This window comes from Pan paniscus, chromosome 2 (assembly GCF_029289425.2).
Source record: "Pan paniscus chromosome 2, NHGRI_mPanPan1-v2.0_pri, whole genome shotgun sequence".
Lineage (NCBI taxonomy): Eukaryota > Metazoa > Chordata > Mammalia > Primates > Hominidae > Pan > Pan paniscus.
Window position 1 is genome coordinate 176,677,074 of NC_085926.1, and position 17,080 is coordinate 176,694,153.

Consider the following 17,080-nt stretch of genomic DNA (forward strand, 5'->3'; position numbering starts at 1 on the left):
AAGAAAAGACATAACAGAGAGCAGAAATAAAGAAATTCAAATGAAGGAAAACAATACAAAAGATCAATGAAACAAAAAGTTGGTTTTTTGAAAAGATAAAGTTGAAAAACCATTAGCCAGACTAAGAAAACAAGAGAAGACTCAAATAAATAAAATCAGATTTAAAAAAGGAGGCATTACACCTGATACTGCAGAAATTCAAAGGATCATTAGAGACTACTACGAGCAACTATATGGCAATAAATTGGAAAACTTAGAAGAAACAGATAAATTCCTAGATGCATACAATCCACTAAAATTGAACCAGAAAGGAACTCAAAACCTGAATAGACCAATAATAAGTAATGAGATCAAAGCCATAATAAAAAGCTTCCTGCAAAGAAAAGCCCAGGACCTAATGGCTTCACTGCTGAATTCTACCAAACACTTAAAGAACAACTAATACCAATCCTACTCAAACTATTCAAAAAAATAGAGCAGTTACACTTCCAAACTCATTCTATGAGACCATGATTACCCAGATACAAAAACCAAAGACATCAAGAAAAGAAAACTACAGGCCAATATCCCTGATGAATATTGATGCAAAAATCCTCAACAAATAGCAAATCAAACTCAACAACACATTAAAAAGATAATTCATCATGACCAAGTGAGATTTATCCCAGAGATGCATGGATGGTTCAACATACGCAAATCAATCAATGTGATACGTCGTATAAACAGAATGAAGGACAAAAACCATATGATCATTTCGACTGATGTTGAAAAAGCATTTAATTCTGTGAAGAATGTCAATGGTAGTTTAATGGGAATAGCATTGAATCTATAAATTACTTTGGGCAGTATGGCCATTTTCATGATATTGATTCTTCCTATCCATGAGCATGAATATTTTTGCATTTGTTTGTGTCCTCTGTGATTTCCTTGAGCAGTGGTTTGTAGTTCTCCTCGAAGAGGTCCTTCACTTCCCTTCTTAGCTGTATTCCTAGGTATTTTATTCACTTTGTAGCAAGTGTGAATGGGAGTTCATTTATGATTTGGCTCTCTGCTTGCCTGTTGTTGGTGTACAGAAATGCTTGTGACTTTTGCACATTGATTTTGTATCTTGAGATCTTGCTGAAGTTGCTTATCAGTTTAAGAAGCTTTTGGGCTGAGACGATGGGGTTTTCTAGATATAGGATCATGTCATGTGCAAACAAAGACAATTTGACTTCCTCTCTTTCTGTTTGAATACGGTTTATTTCTTTCTCTTGCCTGATTGCCCCGGCCAGAACTTCCATACTATGTTGAATAGGAGTGGTGAGAGAGGGCATCCTTGTCTCGTGCTGGTTTTCAAGGGGAAGGCTTCCAGCTTTTGCCCATTTAGTATGATGTTGGCTGTGGGTTTGTCATAAGTGGCTTTTATTATTTTGAGGTATGTTCCTTCAATACCTAGTTTATTAAGAGTTATTAAGAGAATTCAGCTGTAAATCCATCTGGTCCTTGGTTTGTTTTTGTGTTTGTTTGTTTGTTTGTTTGTTTGTTTGCTTGTTTTGGTTGGTAGGCTCATTGCAGCACTATTCACAACAGCAAGACATGGAATCAACCCAAATGCCCATCAATGATAGACTGGATAAAGAAAATGTGGTACATATACACCATGGAATACTATGCAGCCATAAAAAGTAACAAGATCATGTTCCTTGCAGGGACATGGATGGAGCTGGATGCCATTATGCTGAGCAAACTAATGCAGGAACAGAAAACCAAGCACTGCATGTTCTCACTTATAAGTGAGAGCTGAACAATGGGAACACATAGACACAGGGAGGGGAACTACACACACCAGGGCCTGTCAGGGAGTGAGGTGGGGGGGAGGGAGAGCATTAGGAAAAATAGATAATGCATGCTGGGCTTAATTACTAGGTGGTGGGTTGATAGGTGCAGCAAACCACCATGGCACATGTTTACTTATGTAACAAACCTGCACATCCTGCACATGTACCCCAGAACTTAAAAATTAAAATTAAGAAAAAAAAAGAAATAAAAATAAACAATGTGATGTTGGTCACTGACTCAAAAATAAAGCACTTACTAAAATACAATATCCCTTGATGATAAAAAAAAAAACTCTCAACAAACTAGGCATAGAAGGAACATATCTCAACATAAGAAAGGCCATATATGACATACCCATAGCTGATATCATACTGAATGGGGAAAAAATGAAAGCCTTTTCTCTAAGATCTGGAACACACCAAGGATGCCTACTTTCACCACTGTTATTCAACATAGTACTGGAAGCCCTAGTTAGAGCAATCAGACAAGGGAGAGAAATAAAAGACACCCAAATTGGAAAGGAAGAAGTCAAATTATCCTTGTTTGAAGACTATATAATCTTATACTTGGAAAAACCTAAAGACTTCTCCAAAAACCTATTGGAACTGATAAGCAAATTCAGTAAAGTTGCAGGATCCAAAAATCAACACACAAAAATAGTAGCATTTCTATATGCCAACAGCAAACAATCTGAAAAAGAAATTAAGTAATTCCACTTACAATAACTACAAATAAAAAAAAATCTGGGAATAAACTTAACCAAAGAGGCAAAAGAACTCTACAATGAAAACTATAAAACAATGATGCAAAAAATTGAAGAGTTCACAAAAAATGAAAAGATATTCCATAGTCATGGATTGGGAGAATCAATATTGTTAAAATGTCCATACTACCCAAAGCAATCTACAGATTCAATGCAATCCCTATCAAAATACCAATGACATTCTCCACAGAAATAGAAAAATGATCCTACAATTTATTTGGAAACACAAAAGACCTAGAGTAGCCAAAGCCATACTGAGCAAAAAGAGCACAACTGGAGGAATCATATTATCTGACATCAAATTATGCCACACAGCTATAGTAACCAAAACAGCATGGCACTGGAAGAAAAAGAGACAAATACACCAAAGAAACAAAATAGAGAACCCAGAAACAAATCTACACATCTACATTAAACTCATTTTCAACAAAGGTAGCAAGAACATATATTGGGGAAAAAGATAGTCTTTTCAATAAATGGTGCTGGGAAAACTAAATATCTATATGCTGAAGAATGAAACCAGACTCTGTCTCTTGCCATGTGCAAAAAACAAATCAAAATGGATTAAAAACTTAAATCTAAGATCTCAAACCATGAAACCACTGTAAGAAAACATTAAGGAAGCTCTCCAGGACATTGGTCTGGGCAAAGATTTCTTGAGCAGTACCCCAAAAACACAGGAAAACAGAGCAAAAATCCACCAATGGGATCACATCAAGTTGAAAAGCTTCTGCAGAGCAAAGAAAAGAATCAACAAAGTGAAGAGACAACCCACAAAATGGGAGAAAATATCTGCAATCTATCCATCTGACAAAGGATTAGTAACCAGAATATGTAAGGAGCTCAAACAAATCTATAGGAAAAAAATCTAATAATCTGATTAAAGAATGGGCAATAGTTCTGAATAGACACTTCTCAATAGACATACAAATGGCAAACAAGTATATGAAAAGGTGCTCAACATCATTGGTCATCAAAGAAATGCAAATTAAAACTACAATGAGATATTGTCTCACCCCAAGTTAAAATGGCTTTTATCCAAAAGACAGGGAATAACAAATGCTAGTGAGGATGTGGAGAAAAGGGAACTCCTGTACACTGTTGGTGGGAATGTAAATTAGTACAACCATTATGGAAAACAGTTTGGAGTTTCCTCAAAAAAATATAAATAGAACTACCATATAATCCAGCAATCCCACTGCTAGATAAACCCAAAAGAATGCAATTCAGTATGTCAAAGAGATACCTGTACTACCACGTTTGTTGCAGCACTATTCACAATAGCCAAGATTTGGAAGCAACTTAAGTGTCCATCAACAGATGAATAGATAAAGAAAATGTGGTACATATACACAATGAAGTACTATTCAGCCATAAAAAAATAGATCCTGTCATTTATTCCAGCATAGATAGAACTTGAGGTCATTATATTACGTGAAATAAGCCAGGCACAGAAAGACAAAGTTCGCATGGTCTCACTCATTTGTGGAAGCTAAAAGTTAAAACAATTGAACTCATGGAGATAGAGAGCAGAAGGATGGTTACCAGAGGCTGGGAAGGAAAGTCAGGAATGGAGGGAGAAAATGAGAATGGTTAATGGGTACAAAATATAGTTGATAGAATGAATAAGATCTAGTATTTAATAGCACAACAGGGTGACTGCAGTCTACAATAATTTATTGCACATTTTAAAATAACTAAAAGAGTAATAATTGGATGGTTTGTAACACGATGAAATGATAAATGCTCGAGGTGATGGATATCCCATTTACTCTGATATGATTGTTACCCATTGTATGCCTGTATCAAAATAACTCATGTACCCCATACTATATGCAATACTATGTACCAATAAAAATTAAAAAGAAAGAAAGAAAAGAAGTCTGCAATAAAAATCCAAAGAATGTATTCTCTCTTATTTCATTCTTCTCAAAAGACAATAGTGTTCTGCAATGCACTCTTCTTTTCCTCTACAACTGGGCAGTAAGCACGGCTATTCATTCAATCTTCTAGGCATCAAATTGGGAGAGAAAAGTATTTTTCATTCTTGTTATGAAGCATCAAGAGACTATTCAGTAGTACTTGCCAGTTCCCAAAATTATACTGACATTTAAGGGGTAGTTAGAGAAATAAGAATCCACAAAAAAATGGAAGGAGCAGCTAGATAATAAGAAGGAAAGCTAAGAGGTCATTGTCCTCTAAGTCAAGGTTGCAAAGCAGTTACAACATTTCTCTTTATAGTAGAAGGAAATGAGCAACAGTATCAAATTCAGCAAGCTGAGAGCTTAAGTAAATGTGGAGAAACAACTATTATATATACCTGCTGGGAAGTCATAGCAACCTTAGAAGAGAGCTGGTCTGGTGTAGTACAAATGTTGATTTGTTATTCTGACTCTTCCATGGACTGCACTCCTTAGAAGCAGGTCTGAATGTTTTGGTCCCCACAGTACCTAGGACAGTGCCTGGAATGTAAGAGGCACTTAATAAATGTTTGGCAAATGAATGAACTAAAACAAAGTAAAGTATGTAGTTGATTTGGAGGGAAAATATCCCAATGACATTTAAAACTGCTTGTAATAAGATGCACCAATATTTTCTTAATTTAATCACTAAGTCTAAAATTATCACCATATATTTGGGTTCTTCCCCAAAGGCCCTGAAGCCAAAACAACTCAGTTCCTAAGGAGAATATATAATTTGCCACCTACAAAGATAAAGTCTCAAACATAAGAAGCAATCCTAAATTTCTGTGCTTAGGGTGACCTTTTGAGTTGCCAGAGTGATGTCATTAGTGTTACAGTTTTATGCAAGATTAGGCATATAAGTATGTGTTAAATAGTTCCATGGGCTCCTGCTTGCTCATTTAATAAAGAAGAGTTCATTAAGAGTATCCCAAATGCGTAGCTCAGGGCCACTGACACTAGAAAACTGCAACCACTTTGTTCTTTCCCTGCCCTGTATCTCACTTGTCCTTGCAGCTGTCACCTTGAGGCCTCAGCACTGGTAGGAAGTGAGAAGACACTGAGAAGTGGCACCCAGTAGAAGCTTCTAGAAACAGAAAGAGTATCCATAAATAATTAAACTTAAATGAAATCAGAACCTGAGAGGTTATAGTCATGTTTCTCGGCTGCCCATCATAATTACCTGGACAGCTTCCAAAAATACATTAATGCCAGAGACCCACTCCCAGAGATTCTCACTGGCCTGGAGTGAGATCCAGGCACCAGTATTTTTTAAAATTCTTCCAGATAATTCTAATGTGTGACCAGCATTCAGAGGCACTATCTTTATGTCTTTATATCTCAGAATGGGTATCAGAACTTAATGCTAATGAGAAAGTACTTCAGATTTTATCACCCTATATCTCAGAAAACCACTTTTCCTCTATTGAGTGCCACTGACCCATAAGAAAAAAGATCAATAGTCTAAATGTACAAGTACAAAGTGACTTAATCGAATTTTTTTACAAAAAGAGAAAATTCAATCCATTTGTTTTTAAGTTTAATAATGGGGTGAAAAAAGAATAAACTATTGGTTAGTGTGTGCCACTAACCAATTATTATGTTATTATGTTTCATGGTCTACTTTAAACACTTTTACATGTATTGTTTTACTTAGTCTCCCAAGCAACCCAGAAAGGCAAATATTATTATTCCCATTTTTACAGTTGAGGAAACAAAAACTCAGAGACGTTAAATTGACTTGTCCAAAGTCACAGAGTTGGCATATGGTGATGCCAGGAGGCAAACAAACAAATGGCCCCATCTGCTGCTCTCACTTATCTTTTCATCAGGCCATGTTGCCCTATCTAAAGAAAATCTTAGTGAATGATACTTCACCAAGCAACAGAAATTTTCTGTCCAAGCCAATGAAAGGGATAGATGGAGCTGGACAACTGAGAGAAGGAAAGAGAAGAAGTAGAGAGTAAGAAGAATGAAAGACAGTGCAAGCTAAGGGAAGGGTCAGAAAGGAAACATCAACTGCACCCAGCAGATGAGTCACAGTGCATGAGGCCAAAGTCATACTAATGGCCACATTTCCCAATACATACTTAGATGGTCAAGGCAGCAAATACAGCCAGTGTGTTACTATGTGTCCTGGATTGTGCTGTAAGGGTGCATGAGACACAGTCCTGCCCTACAGATGCTTATAACCTAGCATGGGAGGCAGATTTGCACGCAAACAGGATAGATTTTGCCTTGCCTTAGCAGAAGTAAGTACCGAGAACTGGGAGCAGAGATGAAGAAACTGTTCATATGGGTCAGAGAAGACCTCACAGAAGAGGGTCATCTGAGATGGCTTTGAAACAGGGTAACTCATTCACCACGAAGGCAGAAGGAATGGCCGAACTGAATCATGGAAACAGAAACTAGCAAGGTGTGTGCTTGAGAAATGGAAAGGGCCCTTTATAAATTTCTGAGACGGGGAAATTATCACATTCTCACTGACTCCCTCCTTTTACTCAGGGCTGAGATTATATCTTTAAGCTTTGAATTTTCACATCATACTCATCTGCAGTTATATAGGAATGGTTCTGCCAGGTTCACTCCAGTTCCTAGATCATTTAATGGTGGAATTAGATTCAGGTTTCCTCTCCTCACTGCCCACAGCTCTGTTCAGCCACTATACAACGCAGATCTCTGTTTTACGTGAGGATTCCAAATTACAAAATTGTATAAAGTACTTTCTTTTTTGGTCTCTATATCCCTATCCTGATCACAATTCAAATGAAAAGTTTCTTGTCCTATAAAATGAGCAAAATTGAATTAATATCTTAAGGAGTTCAGGAGGGCTGTCTTTGAGCTGGGAAAGAACCTCCAAGCCAGCTTCCATTAACATATTTGGAATTCTAGGTGTTTCTTTGAAGCCTGGAAATTTTTTTAACCTGCACAGAACCTTTGTACTGTTGCCTTTAAAGCAGCTACTCCCTTTTATTTTAATTAACAATGACTTCAGCAGGTTTTAAATAATGGTTTGTCTTTATGAAAGAAAACTAGGGTGGAAACACTCCAAATCCACTTATTGGAATAAACTGAGGAGTCACTAAGTCCTTTCCAACAAGATTTAGACAGTTCATTAGAATAAATATATATTTAATCTCCCTCTTTCTATATCATCTTGAAACAGAGCAAAGATGCAATGCTGGAATAATGACACACAGTCTGAAAAATATTCTAAATGTATTGAAATCACTGCAGCTCCTTTCGCTTTGTAAAGTTTCAAAACATTTATAATTTGTATGATGTGTCTATTAAATGCTGCCTAATAGCCAGGAACAGGACAGCACTCAGGAATTTATTGGTTTAGCTAGACTCAAATTGTGCCCAAACCCTGTGAAGGAATGACTAAAGCAATCAGAGGATTCCACCAGAGTCCAACTTGAAATAACTTCTTGAAAGTTTAAGCCAATCCTCATTCTTATGAAGTAATTCATTCAATTTAGATGAAAAGTATTCTTATTTCCTGAAAGTTAACTGGTTTTAATAATGGATGTAGTCCCTATTCTATTTGATATTTTAGAGATGTTCAAAAAGAAACAAATAACTTTAAACAACCAGGCCTAAGCCATTTAAACAGATAGCAGATTTAATTTCTACGTCTTTCTAAATCTAGCGTCTAGGGCATCCATTCAGGTGAATCCTTTGATTCCTGCCATTATCCTAGAACAAGGGTAGATGTATGAATTCTTGCATCTGTACTGGTTACTAAACTCTCAGCCTCTGTTCTACCTCCCACAGTCTCTGTTCCTCATAGCTCTGATGCTGACCCAAGGGTTATAGAAGGAGATCAATTCCCAAACCTAATCCCAGAAAGTAAATACACAACGATATAGTATATGCTTAGATCCATTCTTCAGTTTATTGAATCACAAAATATTGGCGCTGAGAGGAATCTTAGAAGCCAACAGTTTCAAACTCTCCATGGTACAGACTAAGCCCTAAAGATGTTAAGTGACTTTCTCAAGCTCACACAGCTAGTTAGTGACAAAACAGGGCCTATAACCAATCACTTATTATGAGTGCATGCTCTGATCCTTTGCTGCTCGCTGTTGTTTGCAGACCAGCAATATCAGCATCGCTTGAGAGCTTGTTACAAAGGCAGGCTCTCAGACTCCACCCAAGACCCTCTAAAGCAGAATTTGAATTGTAACAAATCTTTTTCTTTTTTTTTTTAAACAGGGGGTGTCACTGTGTCATCCAGGCTGGAGTGGTGCAGTGACACAACCACGGCTCACTGCAGCCTGGTACTCCCAGGCTAAAGCTATCCTCCCACCTTAGCCTCCCGAGTAGCTGGAACTACAGGCACACACTACCACACGTGGCTAATTTTTTTTATTTTTAATTTTATGTAGAGACTGGATCTTGCTATGTTGCCAGGTCTGGTCTCAAATTCCTGGACTCAAGGGATCCTCCCTACTAAGCCTCTCAAATTGCCGGGATTATAGGCATAAGCCACCACAACTGGCCCAAATCTTTAGGTCATTCATATGCACATTACAGAGCTGAAGCCAAGCCAGGCACATTGGCACGCACCTGTAATCCCAACTACTGGGGAAGCTGAGGAGGTAGGATTTCTTGAACCCAGGAGTTTGAGGCTGCAGTGAGCTATGACTGCGCATGTGAATAGCCACTGCATTCCTGCCTGGGAAATGTAGCAAGTTCTCATCTCTAAAGAATATATTTTTCATTTAAAAACTAAAAGAATGGAAGGCAAGTAGATACTGGTTTGAAGCATGGGTCTACCTCTTCTAAATGTAAGCAAAAATCTCAACCTTCTGAAAGCATCATTTAGAACCTGGAAATAATATCACTACCCACCTTGCAGAGTTTTCATTGTATAAGCATAACACAGATATATGCATGTTCATTTCATGAAATACGTATGTGCATAAATAATACATTCAAAGTGTGTGGCATATAGTAGATAATATGGTATATAGTAGCTAATGTTATTTCCCGTCTCATGCTTATCATTAATATTGTGCTTCACCAAACTGAAAGCCACTAATGACTATGCATCCATGAAGGAATCACCAGTCTTCCTTCCTTTGTTATAATGTGTTAAATATCATTTTAACTTTTATATATGATTAAGGCTTCTTTATTTAATGTTCCTAACTCTCAAGAAAATTATTATTATGTGGAAAACAATAATAGCTAACTACTTTTAGTGCTGTGCTTAGAGAGGAAAGAACTTCTCCCAAAGCCAAGTCATAATAATAATAATAATAAAAACCCACAACATTCTTAAAATATCTTGACTCTAGAGCCTATAAACCTGGCTTCTCCAGAAGCCAGTGAGTATCAGCTGCCACTGATGCTGTAATTTTCTTAGGCAGAGACTCAACTGCTATGGGCAGATGCCACAACACTGGCAAAAGTGGGGCACAGTTAAAGATGACGTTTCATCACCAACATGTCACACTTGTCAGCATTTTAAAGAAAAAAACAGATTGAAGAGGAAAGAAGAAGTTGAGTTTTAGTATCCAAATCTGAACTAAAATTTTGGAAAAATACAGCATAGTACAGAGTATGAAACCATACCAAAGTGATATTTTGAAGGAGATATTTTTGGGAAAATGTGATTTTAACATCAATTAGAAAACCACGTTCTCCTAAGGCAGTAATTCTCAATCCCGGCAGTGTGTTACAATCAGCTAAGGAAGATTTAAAAAGATTGAATGCAGATTTCTGAGAGAGGACCAGGCTCTAGTGTTTTCTTAAAAATTCCCAGTCAATTTTAATATGCAGCCGGGATTGAAAACCACTGCCCCTATGGAATCAAAACCCTGTTGTTATGTAAGAGTCAATCCACTGAGAGCTATTTGTTGCTGTTAACTTCATTGTGTACCTCTTCTAGGTCTTTTTGCCATTCCTCCAGGACATCCACCATAAGGAAAGGAGACCCTGGACCAACATTCTCTAAGATGTTTATATGGACCAGTGGCCGGACCTCTTCATCTTATAGACATGATGAAAAAAGGTAAATGCACTGGGATTCTGGGCACTTTTCAGAAGCATTTAACCTGACTCTCCAAAGAGGATACTGACAGGAAAGTAGTAGGCAACTGAACCTTATGCTTTGCAATGTGGGGACAGACTCTACACTACAGGAGTAGGGTTTCAGACACTTTGGCCTTCCTTCTCCTTGCACTTTACATGTTCGCTTTCAGCACATAGCTTTGCAAAAGTTGTTCCCTGTCAGAAATTCCCATGTCACAAGCTCTTTGCTTAGCTAACTCCAGCTCTGCCTTCAGATATCAATAAGAACCACTGCTCCCATCATCCTCTTTAACCAAACAGACTATGTTGTTGAATTTCCAGCACCTAGCACTGTACCTGGCACATGGCGCTCAATAAATACTGAGCACCAAATGTATTAATAATTTATTAACTGAATTAATTTTATTAACAATAAAAAATTAATAATAAAAATATAATTAATAAAATAATAAATACTGAGAACTACTGGCAATTCAGTTTCTTCTTCTGAAGTGATGAAAACTGCATTTCTGGGCACTGGACATATGGCAGGGAAGGACAACAGAAACTATGAGAGGAGGAAAAGAGGACATACAAATCCATTGAGCCCTCAGAATCCTTGGAAGAATAGCCTGGGAGGAAGGGGAAAATGAGGGAATAAGAAGAAAGATAAAGGGCAAAGGCAGCATTAATGAAAGACAAGATGACCTTTGTGCAACTCAATCCAGTCCTCTCACTTGGGTTTAGGGAGTAAATGTATTCATAAAATTCTCTAGTCATTTTTAAATATTTAGTCTTCCTCTTTCTCATTGACCTTGCACTATTATTTGGGTTAAGTGAAGCTAAATTTTAAGTATAATTGCCTTTACCAGCATATTGCAACGTAAGCAAGTTGTGCATCAGGCAGAATCTGATAGAAGTCAGGATTGATTTGGTTGAAGGAAATTTGTGAAAAAATAATAATAAAATAACAATTAAAAACTACAATTGATCGATGGTGCTGGGCACAAGGAGAAGAACCTGAAGGAGGTTTGCCTGAATACTGTTTTCAGAGCTGATACTTTTATTTTCCTTCTAAAACCTGAATTGCCTCACAGATAAAAATTCTTTTAAAAATTTCAAAAGCAAAGTTGTTCTTCACGATAATTATATATTACAGCAAAAATTGGGAAGCAACTTGAAAATTCACAATAGAAAATGTGCTAAATAAATCACTGAATGTAATATACCACTTAGCACTTTAAAATGCTTTGACACAATATTAACTGAAAAAAGCAAGTTGAAAATTTGCATACAAACTACGATTGCAGCCACAAAAAATATACATAGGCAAAAGTCTGGAAGAAATAGCATGGTTTTTACTGCTCTGCTTTCCAAATGCTTTGTAACATATTGTTACCTTAATTATGGAAAAAATAATTCTATGATATTTAAGTAAAATTATAGCCCAGAAGGCAAATAATGTTGCCTTGTCAGCATTTAAAAAACAAGTCCCAGTGCTCATCATGACACCAAGCAGATTAACTGAAAATTTACTTTACTTGATCATCTCTAGGTTTTCACTGCTTTTTCTCAAGGCTTAATCAAATTATTTTTCATTTGCTTTCAAGTTGAATCATCTTACAGCAAGATCTTTTCTGTAACACCATAAAATTTCATATGTCATTTCAAATTCTATATTTGAAAGTGCAGAAAGACAGAGGTTTGGTCCTGCAACTTTCATGCCAGGACCAAATCCAAGAGTTTTGTTGCCCTACAGGAATATTGTAACTGTCAACAGCCAGCTGTCCTGAAATTCTGAAGGCTTTATTAGAGCAAGCGAAGTGTAATATATTTCTTTCACCTTCTATTTACTCTCAGCAAATAATTTAATATATTTTGCTACTTTTATGAACAAAGGAATTAACATTTAAGAAGCAATTACTGTGTACTGTAGGTTTTAATTGTGTTCTCTTAAGATAGAGATTATTATGCTGGCTTCACAGATGAGGAAACTGAGGCTTTTTAAATAACTGAGTGATTTTCAATAACTTCCAAAGGCCCAACAACTAGCCAGTGATGGAATCAGGATTTGAACCTAGCTGATGCTCTCTCCCTGTACCCCAGTACCTGCCCAGGCTCTTGTCAAACTTGAAATATTTGGAGTGATAGTGAACAGCCAAGCCCACAAAGGGAAAAGTATGTTAAAATAGAGTTGGATATTGCATATCAAAGAAGATAATAAACATGTGACTGACGTATTGGTAATATTTGTGGAGTTTGAAAGGCATGAACAATTAGCTTAGTATTCTGCATCAGTAAGATTCTATGAAACTGAAAATACTGTTTTAATTTTTTATTTTTAAAGTATGATTTCAGAACTATGGGATTTATAATAATTAAAATATTGACTATGAAGAAATCATTTTTCAGCAAGCTTTATTTATGGGATGGGGATGCAAAAGCTTATTAAATAAGTCTGCATGGCCAAAAAATACAAGCAATAGAATCTGCCATTAAGCAATAGAATCTGCCATTCCTTAGTTTAATGTTGGAAGTTAATTTGTCTGTGCTTTTTTTTTGACCACATCTTCGTCTTTGCTGCTTAATTCACAAACTCTTGGAAGATATGACTCAGATTTTAAACTGACTTTGAGCAGTATCTGTGGCCGTTTAAGGTGCTCTTCGTGGCAATAAACATGGTGATAATGAAGATGATGATGGCTGATAATTAATCTACATAATTAAGGCCCTCCAGTTAATTATTTGGAAATAAATTAACTAGATTGTCTGACAGCACTGCCTCAAATTGCTGGTAATTCAGTTTCTTCTTGTTCTGCAAACCTGGCCTCTGTGTGTGCCTGCTTTCTCCAGCTGTGTTCCCACAGCAATCCCAGAAGCCAGGACATACAAAATCCTCAGCTGCTCTCCACACCTCCTCTTCCTGAGAACAGGGCCAAATGTGTCAGTATATCGGATTCCCTGGGATTCCTCAAATGGTAGAATACCAGGAAACCAGCTTAAGGGCAGGCAGAGAAACTTCAGTGGAAGGAAAAGTTCACTGAAAATTCTGAAACCAAAATTTTTTTGCTCAGAAGAAATGGAAGTCAGTTTTACTTTTTTTTCCTTATTTTAATTCCAAGCCAGATCTTTTTCTGATCATCTTCTATATACAAAACATAAGGTCCTATCTTCATCTTCCATTCTGCAACCCAGCAATGTGGAGAAATATTTTTTTCTTCTCTAAACAAACTTCTTTGTTAGTTAAACTTACTTTAATCCCTAAATTCCTTTTCTTTTTTTTTTGAGATGGAGTCTCGCTCTGTCGCCCAGGCTGGAGTGCAGTGGTACGATCTTGGCTCACTGCAACCTCCGCCTCCCGGGTTCACACCATTCTCCTGCCTCAGCCTCCCAAGTGGCTGGGACTACAGGTGCCTGCCACCACACCTGGCTAACTTTTTTTTTTTTTTTTTTTTTGTATTTTTAGTAGAGACGGGGCTTCACCATGTTAGCCAGGATGGTCTCGATCTCCTGACCTCGTGATCCGCCCACCTCAGCCTCCCAAAGTGCTGGGATTACAGGCGTGGGCCACCACACCCGGCCCGATCCCTAAATTTCAAGCAGCAAACAAACAGAATAATTAATTTAGAAATTAAAGAAGAGAGAGGTTTTTAAGCTAAGGGCATTACAGACTGTTTATCAAATATTCTTTAAATTGTTTTTTTAAATATTGAAGTGATACAAATGAATATTTATTACATATGTTAATATACAAAGTGATATTATAAACATCCAGGTACCCATCATTCAGTTTAAAAAACAAAACAATCAGAATTTTTGAAGCCCTTGAGGATGCTTTCCCAATATTATTCTACTCCCCATCAATCAACATCAATCAATATCCTGAATTTTGGGCATATCATTCCCCGATTTTTTTTCATGAGTTTATCACATTTGGATCTTTAAACAATATATTGTTTCCATCTGAATGTTTGGAGACTTCATGTAAATGGAATCATGCCATATTTATTCTGCAACTTGTTTTTTTCACCAAACATTATGTTGTTATGATTTACCAATGCTGGTGTGAGTCGCTGTAGTTCATTTTATCTGCTGTGCAGTCTCCCACTACATGAACATACTACCATTTATTCATCCAGTCTACTGCTGAGCGACATTTGCATTATTTCCAGTTCTTTTGTCATTGCTAACAATGATGCTATTCTTCTACATGTCTCTTCGTGCACATGTATGAACATTTCTTAAGATTTATACCTAATATGGGAATGGTTGGTTCAAAAGTACACGCAGCTTTAATTTTACCGAGTAATGCCATGGTTTTCCGAAGGAGCCATACATGCGATTCCCATTGCTCAACAGCCTTGTTTAGAGTTTTCGGATTTCTAATTTTCAGTAATCAAGAGGGTATTATTATTTTAATTTTCATTTCTCAGATTATTAATGAGATTGAGTCTATTTCCTTAGTCCTTTTTTCTGAGTTGACTGTTTAAATATTTGGCCCAATTAGGTCAAATACTTGACTGTTTAAATAATTTGCAATTATTTCATTAGATTTATATTTAAGTAATATTTTGCAGCAATTATAATCATACCTCTTATCATTTTTCTACTGGATTGTTTGTCTTTTACTTGACTTGCAGGAATTCTTTATAAAAGTCCATATTAATTATTTATCTGCTATATGTATGTAAATAGCTTCTCCCAGTTTGTGGTTTGGCTTTTCACTTTCTTTTTCATGTCTTTTGATAAATATATTAATATGTTCTTAATTTTTTTATTATTATACTTTTAAGTTTTAGGGTACATGTGCACAACGTGCAGGTTTATTACATATGTATACAGATGCCATGATGGTGTGCGGCACCCATTAACTCGTCATTTAGCATTAGGTATATCTCCTAATGCTATCCCTCCCCCCTCCCCCCACCCCACAACAGTCCCTGGTGTGTGATGTTCCGCTTCCTGTGTCCATGTGTTCTCATTGTTCAATTCCCACCTATGAGTGAGAACATGCGGTGTTTGGTAATTTTAATATATTCTAAATTAAGAATTTTTGGAACATTTTGAAATCCCGTCCTACTCCAGTTTCAAATAGACATCCTCCTGCACAGTTTTCTAAATTTTATGTAGCATTATCTTTCACAATTACGTATTTAATCATCTGGAACTGATACCCAATATCCAGTTTTTATATGGATAACCAATTGCCCCAGCATCATTTATTGGAGAGTTTCTCCTTTCCCCATTGATCTAAAAATCACTTGTCATATATTACATTTCCATATGTACATGGATATGTTTTTGAATCTCTATTCTGTTCTAGTGGCCAGTTTTGTCCACCTCAGACAAACACCTCACATCAGTTTACAAATTTTAGCATTATGCCTGTAATACATCTTGATATTTGATAGGACCAGTCACCCATCCTGTTATTTTGTAGTCAGAAGTGTATTTACTATTCTTAGCCACTTGCACTTCCAAGTAAGTTTTAAAATCAGGTTGGCAAGTCACACCTATCTCACTTCCCAAAAAAAACTCTAGGGATTTTTATTAGAATTTTATAAAATTTATTAATTAATTTGTGATAAATTTACATCTTTATGTCACCAAGTCTTTCTCTGAATGAATACGATTAACCTCTACATTGGTTTGTCTTCCCTAGTATCTCCTAATAAAGTTTTGCATTTAAAAAAAGTGTACATCATTTATTAGATTTATTCCTAAGTACTACCTTTGTATTGAAATGGCATTGAATTTATTGAATAACTGAATTGTTTTAAATATTGAGTCTCCACATCCCGGAATATAATTCCTTATTTATTCATGAATTATATCATGAATTATCATGATGGCAATATCAATCATGATATCATTTTGCAATTATTTCATTAGATTTATATTTAAGCAACATTTTGTGGCAATTATAATCATACCTCTTATGTTATATATGTGTTTTTACTGCTGATGTGTAGAAATGCTACTGCTTTTGTAGTTACTGATTTTTTTTCTATCAATCAACCTCGTAGAACTCAGTATGCTTTTAAATAGTTGCTGATAGATTTGTTTTGATTTCCCTATTTGTATTTTCTACAAATAACAATGTTTCTTTGTTTCCAATCCTTATGGTTTTTTTCTCATGTGTTACACTCTTACTCTACTGGCAGGAACTTTCAGGATAATATTGTAGAGTAAATCAATTATGATTACTAACATATTTGGGCTGCCTTTTTCAAACTCAAGTTACTTTTTAACTCATCATTTGTTTGTGTAATTTTGGTCGTTTAATTCAGCCAAATTAATTAAGTCTTTAAAATTGTATTTTATTTTCTCCCATTTGGAAATTTGGATATTTCATTTATGTTTTTAGATAATTACATTTACATATGTGTGCATGAATTGACCAATATGAAGATAATTAATGCTTTCATTATCCTGCCAAAAAAGAAACTTGAACGACCCCTACTCTCATAACTTCACTACGTTGTTGTTGTTGTTGTTGTTGTTGTTGCTGCTG

General features: G+C 36.1%; 1 protein-coding gene and 1 long non-coding RNA gene across 4 annotated transcripts in view; one reads left to right on the forward strand and one right to left on the reverse strand.

Moving 5' to 3' along the window:
* LOC134729914 (uncharacterized) overlaps positions 1–5,223 on the reverse strand; it is a 48,919-nt gene extending 43,696 nt beyond the window's left edge. Inside the window, exon 1 of the long non-coding RNA XR_010111475.1 lies at positions 4,905–5,223. This is a non-coding gene — a long non-coding RNA (uncharacterized LOC134729914). The remainder of the gene's footprint in view (positions 1–4,904) is intronic.
* The window catches only part of KCNMB2 (potassium calcium-activated channel subfamily M regulatory beta subunit 2), a 302,803-nt gene that overhangs the window by 256,493 nt on the left and 29,230 nt on the right, over positions 1–17,080 (forward strand). For all 3 annotated transcript variants that reach the window (XM_014344452.4, XM_003831955.5, XM_055110701.2), the window contains one exon: positions 10,445–10,567. In XM_014344452.4, coding sequence (XP_014199938.1) covers positions 10,512–10,567 — 56 coding nt within the window. In that variant the 5' untranslated portion in view covers positions 10,445–10,511. The remainder of the gene's footprint in view (positions 1–10,444; positions 10,568–17,080) is intronic.